Source organism: Protomyctophum parallelum (genome assembly GCF_964188405.1).
Source record: "Protomyctophum parallelum genome assembly, chromosome: 21".
Lineage (NCBI taxonomy): Eukaryota > Metazoa > Chordata > Actinopteri > Myctophiformes > Myctophidae > Protomyctophum > Protomyctophum parallelum.
In genome coordinates, this window is record NC_139713.1 from 13600189 (window position 1) to 13621350 (window position 21162).

General features: G+C 42.9%; 1 protein-coding gene and 1 pseudogene across 2 annotated transcripts in view; one reads left to right on the forward strand and one right to left on the reverse strand.

Annotated features, from left to right (window-relative positions):
* pnpla7a (patatin-like phospholipase domain containing 7a) overlaps positions 1-21162 on the reverse strand; it is a gene marked incomplete at both ends in the record, with an annotated part of 97446 nt that overhangs the window by 42109 nt on the left and 34175 nt on the right. Inside the window, 2 exons of the mRNA XM_083794357.1 lie at positions 883-996; positions 6371-6494. Of these exons, the coding sequence (XP_083650483.1) occupies positions 883-996; positions 6371-6494 (238 nt within the window). The remainder of the gene's footprint in view (positions 1-882; positions 997-6370; positions 6495-21162) is intronic.
* LOC310879585 lies at positions 7593-19953 on the forward strand (annotated as a pseudogene). Its single transcript has 5 exons — positions 7593-7611; positions 8990-10350; positions 13775-14187; positions 17337-17373; positions 18573-19953. The product of its transcript is annotated as an uncharacterized misc_RNA (transcript).

Genomic DNA, 21162 nt, shown 5'->3' on the forward strand with positions numbered 1-21162 from the left:
TGACAGGTGAGTTAAGTATAATTCAGGCAATATGTTAAAAACTATAACCGTTAAAGGTATATTCAGTGATTTCACTCAAAAAACCTTTTCGTTTTTGGCTGGGACCTAAGCCATTCATCCAATCAGGATAGAGAGCCAAAAACGAAACCTACGGTTTTTTGACCCCCCCCCCAGGGGTTAACTGGGGACAGGGAGGAACTCCTTATATGGTCAGCACACTCTATAGTAGAGAGGATTATCAGAACAAAACAAAAAAATAAGTGATATTTGAATTAAGCGAAATCACTGAATATACCTTTAAATAAAATTCAAGTTCTGATAGAACCAGGCATTGCATATGCATAAAGCCAGTGGTGTAAAGTAACTAAGTACTTTTACTTAAGTACAATTTTAAAGTATTTGTAGTTTACTTGAGTATTTCCAATACTTTTACTTCCAAAGTTTTTTTAGGGCCAAAGTTTTTACTTTTACTTCTCTACAATTATTTGAAAACTCTCGTTACTAGTTACTTATTTAATACTTATCTAATTTTGATTAGAAAACATACAAACCACTTCAACCCTATACATTCCGGCCATTTGAAAATAGCCGATCTACAAGCTCTCAATGCGTCACAACGCGACGCATTGAGAGCTTGTAGATCGGCTATTTTCAATAGATTTTCTACACATTATGCACATTTTACACATATTCAACTTGCAATATGAATACTTTTACTCTTAGTACTTTAAGTACATTTTGAGTACCTTTACTCAAGTAAATTTTCAACTCCCTACCTTTAAGTACCGTACTTCTAAATTGCAAGTATTGGTACTTTTTTACTTCAGTAAAACAATTACAAAGTACTTTTTTTACTTCCCACCACTGCATATACGGCCTTACCTGAGGGAACTTCCTTTTGATGGAGCTGAGCGCCCCTTCTGGTAGCTTGGCCAGCTCAGAGTCCCGCACAGCGTGGACCGTGGTGGCCCGGTTCTGGTGGGTCAGAGCCTCCACCTGGACAGCACAAACACACACGTGGGTGTGATTTTTATTATTATTACAGTATTAGTTTTTTTCTTATGAAAGCAGAGAGTCTTCTGTTTCATACGGCATATAGTATGTACATGTCGCTATAGGCCTTATTTTGTGAATAATAGTTCTTCAGGTCCATGCCTTCTCTAAAGTTCTCTCTGGTGGGCGCAAGCTGCATTCAATAACCAATTACTGACAAACTGTACATGGTCAAATGGTAAATGGTGCATTTATATAGCGCCTTTATCCAAGGCGCTTTACATAAGATTGTGCATCACATTCACACACACACACACACACACACACACATTCGTACACCGATGGCGGTGGAAACCATGCAAGTCACTATAGCCGGCACATCAGGATTCAATTTGGGGTTCAGTGTTATTGCTCAAGGACACTTCGACACTGACTCTGGGTGGAGCCCACAGGGTTCGAACTGGGAACCTTGCGGTTACCGTCCGGCCACTCTACCCCTGAGCCACCGCCGACGCCGCCCATATTCACTTCAGGTTCAGGAGACCGTAACAGTCACTGTCTTAACCCATTTAGGCCTCACGTAAAAATAAATAACTAAAAAAGTCTTTGACAGTTTTCTGAAACGCATCATGTTTCTGCATCAGTGGTTCTCAAGATTTCATGTCAAGGACACCAAAAATGATATGTAATTATGGCCGCCGACCCCCCCCCCCCCCCCATCTGAGAATATGTTGTTCCACGGGGACCCCCCCCCCCGTGCAGAAGCAAAGACTTGAGTTAAAAACGTTTGCTCTGAAAGAATATATTCAAGGATTTACGCCACATTTTCACGATTTAAAATAAAAATAGCAGATCTACAAGCTCGTAGCGCGGCACACGGTGCCGCGCTACGAGCTTGTAGATCTGCTATTTCTCAATATCTAAATGGGTCAACACATCAACCAGGGACGTGCACACAGACATCAAAGGGGGCTTCAGCCCCTGCCCTTTTACCCTGTGAAACCATTTTGCGTTGAACAAATTTGCTTTTCGAAATCCATGTCGTTTACACACACCGCATCTCCAGTAGATAAAGAGTGCTGGGTTGCGCCCCGAGAATAGCTGATCTACAAGTTATCAGCGCGTTGCGCGCTGCGACGCGCTGTGAGCTTGTAGATCTGCTATTTTCGTTCAAAAGTGCCCTTACGAGATTTCGGCCCCTGCCTCTCTAACACCCTGACATCAACATATGTGAAAAATACCGGATCTACAAGCTCATAGCGCGGCTCTCGGCGCCGCGCTACAAGCTTGTAGATCTGCTATTTATTTTGTTTAATTGCGAAAATGTGGTGCAAATCTTTGAATATCTATTCTTTCAGAGCGAACATTTTTTACTTACATCTTTGCTTCTGGTCCCTGGAACAACATATTTTCAGATGGGGATCCACAGCCAATTACATATTTTTTGGGGTCATTGACATGAATAAAGGCTGAGAACCACTGACACAGAAACACAATTTAGAAGACATTTTGTAGAATATGATCTCAGGTCTAAATGGGTTCCCGGTTTTAATGGGTTAACACATTAGCACATTAGATTTCTATCAATATTTTTGTTGTGCTTTCAAGTTACACATTTGCATATATTATTCTATTTTCATTTTTTCATTTTTCATGCATTTTAGATGGCATAATGGAAGGTGAATGTTAAAGGAGAATTCCATGCTAGAAGGCTTTCTTACCTTTATTTATAGTTGTTACGTCCCCACCAAAGAGGTCCAGGTGTTATTTTGTGCAAAAGCGCATTATTGGCTATTTCCCCTACCATAAACTCCCAATGAATTGCATTGAATTGTAAATAGTATCCCAAGCGGCACACTTTACTAATTTCTATGTAAATAAGCGAATTAGCACAATAAACCCAACCGCCATTGAGGGTTTATGGTAGGGGAAATGGCCAATAATGGACAAAATAACACCTGGACCTCTTTGGTGGGGACGTAACAACTACAAATAAAGGTAAGAAAGCCTTTTAGTATGGAATTCCCCTTTAAAAATAAATGTAGACGGTAAAGAAAAAGTTGAATTGGTATCGAGAAAAAAAATATATATATCCATTTTCTATCCTTGGAGCCGCCCCCACGACAGTAATCTGCCCCGTTCTATGAGATCTATATCTGGCCCATATCTCCATCTAATCCATTCTGGGCGGGAACCCCTTTTGGTGTTAGCATCATGCTATGCTTTAGCTATTGAAAAATAGCAGATCTACAAGCTCATAGCGCGCGAGCTTGTAGGTCTGCTATTTTTTTTAAACGACTGACATAGAAACATATAGCTTTAGAATCTGATCTCAGGTCAGAATGGGCTAATCATCCAGGTGGTGACGTCCACATATAGAGGGAGCTAAATCTGTCCCACAGTGCACAGCCGACCATATCCCCTTCTGGACGGGAAAACCCTTTTGGTGTCAGTCGTTCTTCGATTTTTTTAAAATAGCAGACCTACAAGCTCGTAGCGCGCCACTCGGTGGCGCGCTACAAGCTTGTAGATCTGCTATTTTTCAATAGCTAAAGCATAGCATAATGCCAACACCAAAAGGGGTTCCCGCCCCAAAATGGGTTGAGCCTGACGTCGGGAGGAAAAAAAAGAAAATGTCTTCAAAATCCTGACAGTTTTCTGAAAAAAACCTTGTTTCTGGCATCAGTGGTGGTCAATATTTCATGTCAAGGACCCCAAAAATTATATGTAATATGCCCCCCCCCCCCACATCTGAAAATATGTTGTTCCAGGGACCTCCCAGAAGCAAAGATTTGAGAAAATCGTGAAAGTCCTGGAATATATATTCATTCACGGCGAACGTTTTCCCTGGAACAACATATTTTCATATGATTTCTGGGGGGTCCTTGGCATGAAGTAGTTTGAGAAGCCACTGACATACTGTAGAAACATTAGGGTTTTTCAGAACACCGTCATTTAGATTTAGAAGACATTTTTTGTATAGAATCTGTTCTCAGTCCTGAATGGGTTATAAGCATCTTATTTCCACAGACTCCGTAACTAAGGTTATTATAATACTCCCCCAGGTAACGGTAACCATGGCATCCATCCATAACCACCCCGGTATTATTATTATAGAAGCGTGGGCATCATCATAACCCAGAGACACTGACAATTGCAAAAGTGGGTGAAAGTGGTTAAAACAATTAGTTTGAAGATAAATAAAAGGAGAGAGGGCATTTATCCACCAGGATGGAATAAAAACGGTGCATTGTAGCACGTTGTTTTATTAAGCCATTTACCGGTAGACGATTCTATAAAATGTCTTCTAAATCCTGACGGTTTTCTGAAAAACCCTATGTTTCTGTGTCATTTTTATGTAAAGGACCACCAAGATTATATGGAATTGGCCGCCGACCCCCATCTGAAAATATGTTGTTCCAGGGACCTGCAAGCTCGTAGATCGGCTATTAAGCATTACACTTGTTTACAAGAGGGTCCAGTCCACCATGTTCAATTCATCAATTGTCAGACCTAAGTCCTGTAAAGGTATGTAGGACACTGTTTCCTATTTGTGGCACCAATTCTTATGATTTTCTAATTCTAATCATTTAGAGACGTACAAATAGACACTTCCATATAGTCAAAGAACAGAACAGGAATTCATCATAAAGGAAGCAAAAAGGGAAAAGAAACTTATACAGTGAGGGGTTTGGGGGGGCGGTGGGGGGGGGGGGGATTCAGATTTTACGGGGGCCAGTTTCGAATTGCAGCCGTTCGTAGGTGCCCTTTGAGAGCGGTTTTGAAGGAGTCCCTGGAACTACATATTTTCAGATGGGGTTCCGCGGCCAAATACAGATCATTCTGAAGGTCCTCAACATGAAAAAAGTTGAGCACCACTGACATAGAAACAGGTTTTTCAGAAAACTATTAGGATTAGAAGCAAAACTAAATGTATAGATTCGGCCTCAGGTCTAAATGGGTTAATTTATTTATGGGCCCATTTTGGAAGCAAGGTGTTATGAATACTTTTATGCGGTTCCTCTCTAAAGGACAAATATGCAAGTGTATGGCTGTTTTACGGTTATTTCATAGCATACCGGAAATATACCTGCACAGAAGATTATTGAGTACACACAGAAAATAACCCATTTTGCGCGGGAACCCCTTTTGGTGTTAGCACTATGTTATGCTTTAGCTATTGAAAAATAGCAGATCTACAAGCTCATAACGCGCCACCGAGTGGTGCGCTACGAGCTTGTAGGTCTGCTATTTTTGAAAAATCGAAGAACGACTGACATTTTTAGAATCTGATCTCAGGTCAGAATGGGTTAATCAGACCAGTGTGTGTCCAGTGGAAACCTCGTATGAATCTGATCTAAGGTCAGAATGGGATAAAGAAGAGAACAGATGTGCTGACGCTGGCCTTTTCGGGAGAGTGCTGACAAACTCAAACCGACATTTTCCACTCCTAATTATATTGAATAATTGATGTGTTCAGGATAAATTAATGATAGTTGCCATTTAGCTGTCAGACGGCGTTCTCATTTGATTAGTGAACGCTCTCTCTGACTATTACGCCAACGTTAAGCATATCAATCCTGTGACAAATCCAGAATGGACTGTGTACAAAATCGATTGAAAATAGCAGATCGGCTATTTTCAAATGGCCGAAATGTGTATAGGGTTGAACTGGTTAATGTATGTTTTCTGACCAAAAATACAATCGCCAAAGTAACCAAAGTTTTCAAATAAATGTAGTGAAGTAAAAGTACAAATTGTGGCTCTGAGACGTAGTGGAGTAGAAGTACAAGTGCTAGAAAAGTACTGGAAATTGGAAATACCCAAGTAAAGTACAAATACCTCAAAATTGTACTTAAGTACAGTACTTAAGTAAAAGTACTTAGTTACTTTCCACCACTGCCTGAACCCCATGAGAAAACCTGGCCCTCCTTACCACCAGTGTTGTTTTCGTCGACTAACACTAAGACGAAGAATGTTCGTCGACTACCTTTTTTTCACTGACGAAGACTAAATGAAAACTAAGCTATAATGACTAAAACTATAAGACTAAATATACTGACGATTTTGTCAACAGATGAAAACTAGACTAAAATGTTAGGAAGGGACTACAGTGGACAAGAGATCCAGTATAAGTCATTTTACACTCAGTTTGAGCTTGTAGATCTGCTATTTTCAGCAAGCATAAAATCAGCCATCAAGGCCCGCCAAAATACATTTTAGTCGACTAAACCAACCGTAGATTTAGTCGACTAAAATCGTATGATATTCAGTCGACTAAAACTGAGACCAACACTGAAACATTCCAGGTGACTAAAAGTGTGACTCAAACTAAATGAAAACTATTCAAGAGACTACGACTAAAACAACTGCTCACCACTCCAATGAGGTCACCGCGGCCATATTCCCCCGTAAGCTCCTTCTTGCCGTCCTCCTTCATGATGACGGAGCGCAGACGACCGCTCAGCACGATGAACGTGCTGTCTGACCTCTCCTCCTGTCTGAGAGAGAGACACGCACACGCACACACACACACACACACACACACACCAGTGTTGTGAGCTTGTAGATCTGCTATTTTCAGCATACAACCAAGTGTAAAATGACTTATACTCGAGCTCTTGTCCACTAGTCCCTTCCTAACATTTTAGTCTAGTTTTTATTTGTTGATGAAATTGTCAATATATTTAGTCTTAGTCATCATAGGTTATTTTTTTTTTTTTTTTAAGATATTTCTTTTGTGTCTTACGCCTTTTATTGGTTTTTTGAAGGGACAGACGGTAGGCTGACAGGAAACGGGAGAGAGATGGGGGGATGACATGCAGTAAAGGCCGTGTCGGGCTAAACAGGTTATTATTACATTCTTATTTATGGTTTGTTTTAAAATAGTTAAAATCATCAAAAAATATCTTTTGAAATGCAGGACAAGAAAATAAAAATCAAATCATAAGAATTGGGGCCACAAATGGGTGTATATAACTTTACAGGACTAAGGTGTGACTAACAGAGCTGATGAACTTAAATCATTCATGCCCTGATGAAGACTAAGGAGTTGAAACATGTTTGATTTTTAAACTTTAATTATTTCTCTACCAAGTGGTCGTACCGCCAAGCTATGGGACGTTATCTGCTAGGTACGAACACACCTGCCATTTGATTACTTAACCGGTCCACTTTTCACAGCCCGTTTGCACTCTACATTACTGCATGTTTTTTGTGAGGGTACCTACCCTAGGGGGACACATGGGGAGAACATGTGAGGGTACCTACCCTAGGGGGACACATGGGAGAACATGTGAGGGTACCTACCCTAGGGGGACACATGGGAGAACATGTGAGGGTACCTACCCTAGGGGGACACATGGGGAGAACATGTGAGGGTACCTACCCTAGGGGGACACATGGGGAGAACATGTGAGGGTACCTACCCTAGGGGGACACATGGGAGAACATGTGAGGATACCTACCCTAGGGGGACACATGGGGAGAACATGTGAGGGTACCTACCCTAGGGGGACACATGGGGAGAACATGTGAGGGTACCTACCCTAGGGGGACACATGGGAGAACATGTGAGGGTACCTACCCAAGGGGGACACATGGGGAGAACATGTGAAGGTACCTACCCTAGGGGGACACATGGGGAGAACATGTGAGGGTACCTACCCTAGGGGGACACATGGGGAGAACATGTGAGGGTACCTACCCTAGGGGGACACATGGGGAGAACATGTGAGGGTACCTACCCTAGGGGGACACATGGGGAGAACATGTGAGGGTACCTACCCTAGGGGGACACATGGGGAGAACATGTGAGGGTACCTACCCTAGGGGGACACATGGGAGAACATGTGAGGGTACCTACCCTAGGGGGACACATGGGGAGAACATGTGAGGGTACCTACCCTAGGGGGACACATGGGGAGAACATGTGAGGGTACCTACCCTAGGGGGACACATGGGAGAACATGTGAGGGTACCTACCCTAGGGGGACACATGGGGAGAACATGTGAGGGTACCTACCCTAGGGGGACACATGGGGAGAACATGCAAACTCCACACAGAAAGGCAGAAAGGCCTTGGAATGGATGATGTACGATGATAAGAGTGCACCTCACTTCACACGGGGGTGATTTTTTATTTACATGCAAATATTTGTCATGTAAATATAACTACTACAAACACTAAATGATTAAATGTGTACAGGTGAAGCAGGGGAAGTCTGCACCATTTTGACTTCATTGACTAAAACTATGACAAATTTGTTTTTACCGACAAAACGAAATAAAAGCTAAATAAAAACTAAGCTATGATGACTAAAACTAAGACTAAATAAATGTACAATTTCCTCAACAGATATAAACTAGTCTTCCATCACAAATCATACAGAAATGAACACAGAAATGAACACAACACCAAACCAATGTCACCTCATGCACCACACACAAAAAGAGGGGCAGGAGCTTGCATCCAAAATGTGAAATAAATAATTACACATGTGACGTGTATACGACACGGAACCCTAAACTGCACAGGTGACTGGAATATACAGTTGTACAAGGGTGTCGTATTTCATTAGTGTCTGTTCACACTCTTGTTCCCTACACGTTGTCTATTTGTCTTGTCTATACTTTATAATAGATAAAAGACCGTCCAATACCGTTCACACAGTTTGTGTGGTCTATACTGAATCAGGCACACGGTGCGTGTGTGTACGTGAACTTTGCAACACCTCTGTCAAAGCTCCACCCCTCACCTGACTTATCTAACGGTATAAGATTGCACTTTGGATCAACTTCAACTTCCAGCGAGGAGGGAATAGTGAACCAGAGCGTCTGGAACAACCTGCTGCTGACTCTGCCAGCTGAATGGACTTTAACAAGAGCCTGCACGATTCACTGCGAAAGTAAACTTCAGGGAACATTTGAGTGTTTAACACAAGCGACTGGCTGGATTTACTGTCTTGAGCAGAGTGTTCGTATATTTACTGAAAAGGCAAAAGGGCTGCCAAGGTGTCTCTTTCGGAAGAGGACTTTTCCTGTCCCGTGTGTCAAGACGTCTTTAAAGATCCTGTTCTCCTGTCGTGTAGCCACAGCTTCTGAAAAGACTGTGTACAGGACTGGTGGAGAGGGAAGGAAATAGGAGTGTCCCGTTTGTAAGAAGAGACAATCAAGGGAGTTACCCATAGACCTGGCTCTGAAGAACCTGTATGAGGCCTTCCTACATGCAGGAGAGACTGATGAAAATGCCAACAGGGTCTGAGGTTGAGGATCTCTGTGGTCTGCACGCTGAAAAACTTAAACTGTTCTGTGTGGATTGTCAACAGCCAGTGTGTGTTGTGTGTCTTCATTCAGAAAAACATGCAAACCACAGTTTCAGACCCGTCGATGAAGCCGCTCTGGATCACAAGGAGGAGGTCCGGAAATCACTGAAGTGTTTACAGGACAAGCTGGAGGTCTTTAATAAAACTAAAACATACTATAACCAGACAGCAAGACAAATTACGTCCCAGACCCGACACACAGAGACACAGATGAAGGAACAGTTTAAGAAGCTTCATCAGTTTCTACATGATGAAGAGGAGGCCAGGATCACCGAACTGAGGGAGGAAGAGCAGCAGAAGAGTCAGATGATGAAGGAGAAGATCGAGGGTCTGAACAGAGACATATCAACCATTTCAAACACGATCAGAGCCATAGAGGAGGAGCTGAAAGCTGAACACATCTCATTCCTGCAGAACTACAAGACCACGATGGAGAGAGTCCAGGTCAAACTGCTGGACCCACAGTCGGTCTCAGGAGCACTGATAGACGTGGCCAAACACCTGGGCAACCTGGCCTTCAGAGTCTGGGACAAGATGAAGGACATTGTCTCCTACACTCCTGTCATTCTGGACCCCAACACTGCCCATCCAGAATACACCTTGTCTGATGATCTGACCAGCGTGACATGGGAAGAGGAACAGAAGCTAGAGAGATCTGAGCACTTGGGCCTTGTCCTTGGTTCTGAAGGCTTTAATTCAGGGAGTCACAGCTGGGATGTTGAGGTTGGAGACAATGCACACTGGACAGTGGGTGTGTTAGCAGAGTCCTTTCGGACGAAGGGAGACACGGGGGGTCCATACTGGATAATATGGTTACATGGTGGTAAATACGGAGCAGCCTCCTCAGGGTCATTCACTTTTCTCTCAGTGAAGCAGAAAAAGCCTCAGAGGATCAGAGTCCAGCTGGACTGGAATGAAAAAAAGCTGTCATTCTGTGATCCTGATACTAACACACACATACACACCTTCACACGCAGGTCCACTGACACGTTGACTGACAGAGTCTTTCCATGCATTCAAACTGGTCCTGGTGGTACTGTGAAGATCTTACCTAGATCTGTCCGATTGCCTTTTTTCACTGACGAAAACTAAATTGAAACTAAATGAAAACTAAGCTATGATGACTAAAACTAAATATATTGACAATTTCGTCAACAAATAATAACTAGGCTAAAATGTTAATGGACTAGTGGACAAGAGATCCAGTATAATTCATGTTACACTTGGTTGCATGCTGAAAATAGCTGATATACAAGCTCACAACGTGTCGCGCTGCGAGGCGTTGTGAACTTGTAGATCTGCTACTTTCAGTGTAAAATTATCCATTACGACGACATCAAGGCCCGCCAAAACACATTTTAGTCAACTAAAACATTCCAGTTGACTAAAATGTGACAAAAACCAAATAAAGTTTCACTCCGAAGACTATGACTAAAACGAATTGTAAGGGGGCGACAAACTGGCAACTGTCGGTGTGCAGTCTTTTCAGAGGAGGGTCTCCACTCTCCAGGGGGGCTCAACACTAAATACAGCTTTATAAAGGTGAATATGTCATCAGAGATCACTCTCAGTGGAGCAGAAACCTCAGGATCAGAGTTATGGATGCACCAAATATTAATATTATAAACCTCAGAGGATCAGAGTTACGCACGCACGCACGCACGCACGCACACACACACACACACACACACACACACACACACACACACACACACACACACACACACACACACACACACACACACACACACACACACACACACACACACACACACACACACACACACACACACACACACACACACACACACACACACACACACACACACACACACACACACACACACACACACACACACACACACACAGTTAGACATCATGATGATGATGAAAGAACTATCAACATTATAAAATGTAATATTAATCAATTGATGGCTATTATTAGGCCTACTATAAATTAAAACTATGTAATGTAATACGATACATATATGATACTTTTACTGTTTACTTACTTTACTTTTTCCTCATGTAATTATTGTTTCATTTAGTGTTTAGAGAGGCATATGTATTATGTATGTACCTTTTTTTGTTGAAATTATAGATCTGAAAGACATAAATCTATGTATAGAAATGATTTGGAAAATCAAATAAACATGATCTACCACACAACATCGGTGGAATTTGAGTTCCGTTGCATCAATATTGACTCCCACGTTTAAGACATTAGAAGTTACATTTTATATGACGCTGAGCACATACAGGTCAGTATGTTAAATATTACCCTCGTTTTATAGTCTGCCCGAGTTTTCTTACTGTTGAAGCAGCACTAATATATGTAACGTTTCTCTTCTACCCTGGATTTGAACCTGGTTTCCTGCACAGACATTTTTACCATTGAGCTAATAGAGCCGGCCTGCACATACTCTATCATACAGATTGTATGTATGTAACGAGGGAGGAACACATGTTCACTTTGAGTTGTAGATGATGATGTGGATCCAACACTACGGTGTGTCTGTTGTGGCTGCTGTTGTTGAGGGCCAGGGGGACGTTTGGACAAACATAAGTGAAAATAGCAGATACAGCTGCTTCACTGAGAGAATAGTGACTGGCCCTGAGGAGGCTGCTCCGTATTTACTCCGTATTTACCGCCGTATTTACCGCCATATAACCATATTCCATAACCATAACCACAAGCTCACAACGCGTCGCAGCGCGACGCGTTGAGAGCTTGTAGATCAGCTATTTCCGGGGCGCAACCCAGCACTCTTTAGCTATAGTGGAGATGCGGTAACGACATTGGATTTCTAAACAAATTGGTTCAACGCAAAATGCTGTGTTCAAGTTCAGGAGACTTCGGGGAAAAAAAACAATTATCCCGTACAATTTGCTGAAGGAGGGCATTTGCATTTCTTTCACCATAGTAAATGCTGCATTCATGGTCAGGAAAGGGCAGTTGTTTTACAGACAGGTAAAAGGGCAGGGGCTGAAGCCCCCTTTGATGTTTATGTGTGCACGGCCCTGCTTAGGAGTGAGTGGTTCATGACTGGCTTGGTGGCGAAACCTATTACCAGTGTTGTCAAAATATTACTTAAACAGTAATATACTAGCCTACTTATTACTTGTCACCTCATGCACCACACACAAAACGACAGAGAGGGGCAGGAGCTTGCATCCAAAATGTGAAAAAAATCATACACATGTTGTGACGTGTATACGACACGGAACCCTGAACTGCTCATGAAGAGCAGGCAGGTGACTGGAATTTACAGCAGCTGTCTCTGTTGATGTGTACAAGGGTTAATGAGATACGGCGTGCATTGTAAAACACTTTGAATGGTCAAATTCCACACAGACAATAAAATAATCTAACTTTTCCCATTCTGTTCACTCTCTTGTTCCCTACACGTTGTCTATTTGTCTTGTCTATACTTTATAATAGATACAAGACTGTCCAATACCGTTCACCCAATTCAGTTTGTGGTCTATACTGAATCAGGCACACGGTGCGTGTTGTAACAGTCAGTATGCAGTGCCAGTTGGTGCCACAAGGTGGTGCACTGCTCCCTTTCGTTTTGCTGTGTGTAGAAGATCTGACGTCACTTCCAAATAAACCAGCTTAGTGACATTCATCTGTTTATGTGTGAAATACCTGGACTGACATCTATTCTATACTTCCTGCTCAACACAGTGTGTGTGTGTGTGTGTGTGTGTGTGTGTGTGTGTGTGTGTGTGTGTGTGTGTGTGTGTGTGTGTGTGTGTGTGTGTGTGTGTGTGTGTGTGTGTGTGAACTTTGCAACAGGTCTGTCAAAGCTCCACCCCCTCACCAGACTCATCTGAAACGGTAAGATTGCACTTTGTATCAAACGCACAACTTCCAGCGAGGAGTCTTTCCATCCACAGCTACAGGAGGGAATAGTGACCAAGACCACTGGAACAACCTGCTGCTGACTCTGTCAGCTGAATAGACTTTAACAAGAGCCTGCACGATTCACTGCGAAAGTAAACTTCAGGGAACATTCTAGAAGACTGAGTGTTTACCACAACTGACTGGCTGGATTTCCTGTCTTGAGCAGAGTGTTCGTAGCTTTACTGAAAAGGCAAAATGGCTGCCAAGGTGTCTCTTTCGGAAGAGGACTTTTCCTGTCCTGTGTGTCACGACGTCTTTAAGGATCCTGTTCTCCTGTCGTGTAGCCACAGCTTCTGCAAAGACTGTGTACAGGACTGGTGGAGAGGGAAGGAAATAAAGGAGTGTCCCGTTTGTAAGAAGAGACAATGAAGGGATTTACCCATAAACATGGCTCTGAAGAACCTGTGTGAGGCCTTCCTAGAGGAGAGACTGAAGAAAATGTCAACAGGGTGTGAGGTTGAGGATCTCCGTGGTCTGCACGCTGAAAAACTCAAACTGCTCTGTCTGGATTGTCAACAGCCAGTGTGTTTTGTGTGTCTTCATTCAGAAAAACACGCCAACCACCGTTTCAGACCCATCGATGAAGCTGCTCTGGATCACAAGGAGGAGGTCCAGAAATCACTGAAGCCTTTACAGGACAAACTGAAGGTCTTTAATAAAACTAAAACAAACTATGACCGGACAGCAGGACAAATTACGTTCCAGACCCGACACACAGAGACGCAGATGAAGGAACAGTTTAAGAAGCTTCATCAGTTTCTACATGATGAAGAGGAGGCCAGCATCACCGAACTGAGGGAGGAAGAGCAGCAGAAGAGTCAGATGATGAAGGAGAAGATCGAGGTTCTGAAGAAAGACATATCAACCATTTCAAACGCGATCAGAGCCATAGAGGAGGAGCTGAAAGCTGAACACATCTCATTCCTGCAGAACTACAAGACCACGATGGAGAGAGTCCAGGTGACACTGCGGGACCCACAGCCGATCTCAGGAGCACTGATAGACGTGGCCAAACCTTAGAGTATATATTTCTAGAGAAGGCACCCAGAGGAAACCCTGAGGCGAAATGGACATAGTGGCCGGATTTGGTATTGCAGCTCGAGCCAGCGCTGCTCCGTTGACTATCATTGTGCACGTTCATGTGTTTGGGGCCATGACACGTGAACGAATGTTTCATACGTGAACGCGCACAAACGGCACAATGATAGTCAACGGCAGCACGTTCATGTGTTTGGGGCCAATCCGTCCCAGAATGCACTCTGTTCCTACCCGGAAGGAGGAGTGAATCCGCCTCATGCGCTTTTGAGCAACTCAATGCAAGTGGATGGAAGGAGAACTCGGGTGTCTTCTCTATAGATATATAACTCTATGGGCCAAACACCTGGGCAACCTGGCCTTCAGAGTCTGGGACAAGATGAAGGACATCGTCTCCTACACTCATGTCATTCTGGACCCCAACACTGCCCGCCCAGATTACACCCTGTCTGATGATCTGACCAGCGTGACACAGGGAGAGAGACAGAAGCTTCCAGACAATCTAGAGAGATTTGACCACTGGGGTTTTGTCCTTGTTTCTGAAGGCTTTAACTCAGGGAGTCACAGCTGGGATGTTGAGGTTGGAGACAATACACGCCGGGAAGTAGGTGTGTTAGCAGAGTCCTATCAGAGGAAGGGATACACCGGGGGTCCATGCTGGAGAATATGGTTATATGACGGTAAATACAGAGCAGCCTCCTCAGGGCCAGTCACTGTTCTCTCAGTGAAGCAGAAGCCTCAGAGGGTACCTTTTTTTTGTTGAAATTATAGATCTGAAAGACAGAAATCCATGTATAGAAATGATTTGGAAAATCAAATAAACATGATCTACCACACATCGGTGGAATTTGAGTTCCGTTGCATCAATATTGACTCCCACGTTTAAAACATTAAAAGTCACAGCATTTTATATGACACTGAGCACATATAGGTCAGTATGTTAAATATTACACCCGTTTTATAGAGTCTATTTCTGCCCGAGGTTTCTTCCTGTTGAAGCAGCACTAATATATGTAACGTTTCTCTTCTACCCTGGATTTGAACCTGGTTTCCTGCAGACATTTTTACCATTGAGCTAATAGAGCCGGCATGCACATACTCTATCATACAGATTGTATGTTATATTGCATTAACATACTCTACATTCTAATGCTAGTCATTCAGCTACTAATATAAACTGAAGTAATTAGAGCGGGTCATGTTTGGAATTGTAACAGCTGAAATCAATAATATATCAGACTCAGTATTCTAATTAATTCTAGTTAATATCAGAATACTGATATATTATTGATTGATTGTTGACTTGAGTTGTATCTGCCGTTGAAGGCAGTGAGTTGTAACGAGGAAGGAACACATGTTCACTTGGAGTTGTAGATGATGATGTGGATCTAACACTACGGTGTGTCTGTTGTGGCTGCTGTTGTTGAGGGCCAGGGGGACGTTTGGACAAACATAAGTGAAAATAGCAGATCTACAAGCTCACAACGCGTCTCAAATCATAAGAATTGGTGCCACAAATGGGTCCCAACTAGGTTGACCAGATCCCAACTAACCAGATGTGGGACAAAGAGTGTGTTTGTGTGGGACAATGTGGGACACATGTGCGGTTGTTTCGTGCGCGTGAATAATGTCTATACGAAAACAAAAATAATAACATTTCTATTCTGACCCTCACATAGCATATCTATGCTTTGCCATCTGGTTGATTCAGTAGCACATAATAGGACTATGATGATAATAACTATAATAGAACTACTATGCAACTAAAAGAAACTTAACAGAAATGCATTTAAATGAACTATTATTGGACAAACGGGACAATAGACCAACCAACCAATACACAATACACCAACGACCAACCAACCAACCAATACAACTGGACCAACCAACCAACCAACCAACCAACCAAGGGGCTTTGATTTGATTGTGATTTGTGAAGGCATGAATTACAACCAATAAGGAACCAATAAATAAACGTTTACTTTATCAAAGTATCCTCCTCCTATAACAAAGCCAACTACTGCAAATTATTTTGAAATTATACAGGTAAAATAAATAAAATATATAATAAATTAAACCAGAAATATAAATCAAAATTGGTCAGCATTGGAGGCAACTCATAATAAATTAAATTGTAAACACACTTCTCCACCATAGCAGCATAGCCAGGATATACACTTTTTAGGTGTTTATGTTGTCCATTACAAGTCTGAACGTCTCTCAGTTAGTCAGTTGTACTGTGTGGTAAACACTAGTTATTTCAGCTGCTGTTACCTTTTATTTTTGTTTGGTTTTAGTACAAACGTGTCCATGCACCGTGGCGTGAAGCCTCCTTTTGATCAACACGTTGCTTCACGTCGTTATTCACCTCCTCCGTGTGTCACTGAGAAACGACTCCAATTACAAATGTCACAGACTCACAGAAGACTCTTTCAATATGCCTTGCACGGTCTGCATGGCTTCTTCACCCACGGATGAATAGTTCCCCTGTGCTTGTTGTAACTGCACTTCATTTTCTTCCCCTTTCTCCTCGTTGTACTGTGTTTCGTGCGTTGTTTTGTTTTGGTGGGTGTTCAGTGAACACTGTTCACTAAACTAGTATCCGCGCCGCATTGATTTGGGGCACGTTCGGAAATAGCGCACTGAGCCCACTGTGCAATGCAAACTAATAGGCGAGTGTGCTCCGGTGTGGCATTTCCGAACGCGCCCTTGATTTCCCCCTCTCTGCCCGGCTGTTTGATTGACAGCCAATCCTACCTACATACACGCACACACACAGTCACGGCCCGCCCCCTGGCCCTGTCATGACAGCCTCCGCAGCTCTCCCACAGATCCACAGTGCACATTTGAAAACTGGAGCCTGTCTATCATAATGCGGGACAACGTCTCAATTTGCGGGACGCATGAAAAGTCATTGAAATGCGGGACAATCCGGCACAAATCGGGACATCTGGTCACCCCACTGCTCAGGAAACAGTGTATATAACTTTACAGGACTAAGGTCTGACTAACAGAGCTGACTCTAAGGAGTCGAAACATGTTGGCTTTTTAATCTTACTTATTTCTCTACTAAGTGTTCGTACCCCCCAGCTATGGGACGTTATCTGCTAGGTACGAACACACCTGCCATTTGATTACTTAACCAGTCCACTTTTCACAGCCCGTTTACACTCATAAACTGCATTACTGCATGTTTTTTGTGAGGGTACCTACCCTAGGGGGACACATGGGGAGAACATGTGAGGTTACCTACCCTAGGGGGACACTGGGGAGAACATGTGAGGGTACCTACCCTAGGGGGACACATGGGGTGAACATGTGAGGGTACCTACCCTAGGGGGACACATGGGGAGAACATGTGAGGGTACCTACCCTAGGGGGACACATGGGGAGAACATGCAAACTCCACACAGAAAGGCAGAAAGGCCCTGGAATGGATGATGTACAATGATTTATCTACATGCAAATATTTGTCATGTAAATATAACTACTACAAACTGTAAATTATTAAATGTCTACAGGTGAAGCAGGGGAAGTTTGCACCATTTGACTTTATTGACTAAAACTATGATGAATGTTCGTCGACTAATTTTTTTTTACTGACAAAACGAAATAAAAGCTAAATAAAAACTAAGCTATGATGACTAAAACTAAGACTAAATAAATGTACAATTTCATCAACAGATATAAACTAGTCTTCCATCACAAAACATACAGGCAGTAGGCCTATGGCAAGTAAATCTGAAAATAAATGAACACAACACCAAACCAATGTCACCTCATGCACCACATTTTGGGCAGCATCCAAAATGTGAAATAAATAATACACATGTTGTGACGTGTATACGACACGGAACCCTGAACTGCTCATGAAGATATATAGTACAAGGGTGTCGTATGTCCTTAGTGTCTGTTCACTCTCTTGTTCCCTACACGTTGTGTATTTGTCTTGTCTATACTTTATAATAGATAAAAGACCGTCCAATACCGTTCACCCAGTCTGTGTGGTCTATACTAAATCAGGCACACGGTGCGTGTGTGTGCATGAACTTTGCAACAGGTCTGTCAAAGCTCCACCCCTCACCTGACTTATCTGAGACGGTATAAGATTGCACTTTGGATCAACTTCCAACTTCCAGCGAGGAGGGAATAGTGACCCAGACCGTCTGGAACAACCTGCTGCTGACTCTGTCAGCTGAATGGACTTTAACAAGAGCCTGCACGATTCACTGCGAAAGTAAAAGTGTTTACCACAACTGACTGCTCAAGACAGGAAATCCAGCCAGAGTGTTCGTATCTTTACTGAAAAGGCAAAAGGGCTGCCAAGGTGTCTCTTTCGGAAGAGGACTTTTCCTGCCCTGTGTGTCAAGACGTCTTTAAAGATCCTGTTCTCCTGTCGTGTAGCCACAGCTTTTGCAATGACTGTGGACAGGACTGGTGGAGAGGGAAGGAAATAAAGGAGTGTCCCCTTTGTAAGAAGAGACAATCATGGGAAACACCCATAGACCTGGCTCTGAAGAACCTGCCTTCCTAGAGGAGAGACTGAAGAAAATGTCAACAGGGTCTGAGGTTAAGGATCTCTGTGGTCTGCACGCTGAAGAACTCAAACTGTTCTGTCTGGATTGTCAACAGCCAATGTGTGTTGTGTGTCTTCATTCAGAAAAACACGCCAACCACCGTATCAGACCCATCGATGAAGCTGCTCTGGATCACAAGGAGGAGGTCCAGAAATCACTGAAGTCTTTACAGGACAAGCTGGAGGTCTTTAATAAAACTAAACCAAACTATGACCAGACAGCAGGACACATTACGTCCCAGACCCGACACACAGAGACGCAGATGAAGGAACAGTTTAAGAAGCTTCATCAGTTTCTACATGATGAAGAGGAGGCCAGGATCACCAAACTGAGGGAGGAAGAGCAGCAGAAGAGTCAGATGATGAAGGAGAAGATCGAGGGTCTGAACAGAGACATATCAACCATTTCAAACGCGATCAGAGCCATAGAGGAGGAGCTGAGAGCTGAACACATCTCATTCCTGCAGAACTACAAGACCACGATGGAGAGAGTCCAGCTCACACTGCGGGACCCACAGCCGGTCGCAGGAGCACTGATAGACGTGGCCAAACACCTGGGCAACCTGGCCTTCAGAGTCTGGGACAACATGAAGGACATTGTCCCCTACACTCCTGTCATTCTGGACCCCAACACTGCCAATCCAGAATACACCCCGTCTGATGATCTGACCAGCGTGACACGGGGAGAGGAACAGAAGCTTCCAGACAATCTAGAGAGATTTGACCACTGAGGCTTTGTCCTTGGTTCTGAAGGCTTTAACTCAGGGAGTCACAGCTGGGATGTTGAGGTTGGAGACAATACACTCTGGGAAGTAGGTGTGTTAGCAGAGTCCTATCAGAGGAAGGGATACACCGGGGGTCCATGCTGGAGAATAAGGTTATATGACGGTACATACAGAGCAGTCTCCTCAGGGTCAGTCACTGATCTCTCAGTGAAGCAGAAGCCTCAGAGGATCAGAGTCCAGCTGGACTGGAATGAAGGAAAGCTGTCATTCTGTGATCCTGATACTAACACACACATACACACCTTCACACACAGGTTCACTGACACACTCTTTCCATACATTTACACTGGTACTGGTGTTGCTCTGAAGATCTTACCTAGATCAGTCTAACTCTGGACAATGTACCATAGACATGATGAAGACAAAAAAAACCATAATGATACTGTATATAATACTAATCATATTCGGCTATTTGGTTTTCAGCCAATTGTTTCCGATATTCTGTATTAGGTTTTCGGGAAAGAATTTCCCATTCGGTGCATGCCTAATCAGTCAAGCTGAACTGGAACAGAGGAAAGCTGTCATTCTGTGATCACACACACACACACACACACACACACACACACACACACACACACACACACACACACACACACACACACACACACACACACACACACACACACACACACACACACACACACACACACACACACACACACACACACACACACACACACACACACACACACACACACACACACACACCAGGGAAGGTCAGTGTAACTGTGGGTGACATAGTTAGACATCATGATGATGAAGGAACTATCAACATTATAAAATGTAATATTAATCAATTGATGTCTATTATTAGGCCTACTATAAAATAAAACTATGTAATGTAATACGATACATGTATACTTTTACTGTTTACTTACTTAACTTTTTCCTCATGTAATTATTGTTTCATTTAGTGCGTAGAGAGGCATATGTATTATGCATGTACCTTTTTTTATTATAGATCTGAAAGACAGAAATCTATGTATATAAATTATTTGGAAAATCAAATAAACATGATCTACCACACAACATCGGTGGAATTTGAGTTCCGTTGCATCAATATTGACTCCCACGTTTAAGAAGACATTAGAAGTTACGGCATTTTATATGACGCTGAGCACATGGTCAGTATGTTAAATATTACCCCCGTTTTATAGAGTCTATTTCTGCCCGAGGTTTCTTAATGTTGAAGCAGCACTAATATATGTAACGTTTCTCTTCTACCCTGGATTTGAACCTGGCACAGACATTTTTACCATTGAGTTAATAGAGCCGGCCTGCACATACTCTATCATACAGATTGTATATGTTATATTGCATTAACATACTCTACCACAGGGGTGGGTGACTTTGATGATGCAGAGGGCCACAATATTTCCACACTCACTCCAGAGGGGCCACCTTGCATGTTCGTAGCAAAAATAGCCGATCTACAAGCTCAAACCACGTCACAGTGTGACGCGTTTTGAGCTTGTAGATCAGCTATTTTTGCTATATTTTAATTGAAATCCTGAATATCTGTTTTACTATTTTTTAATT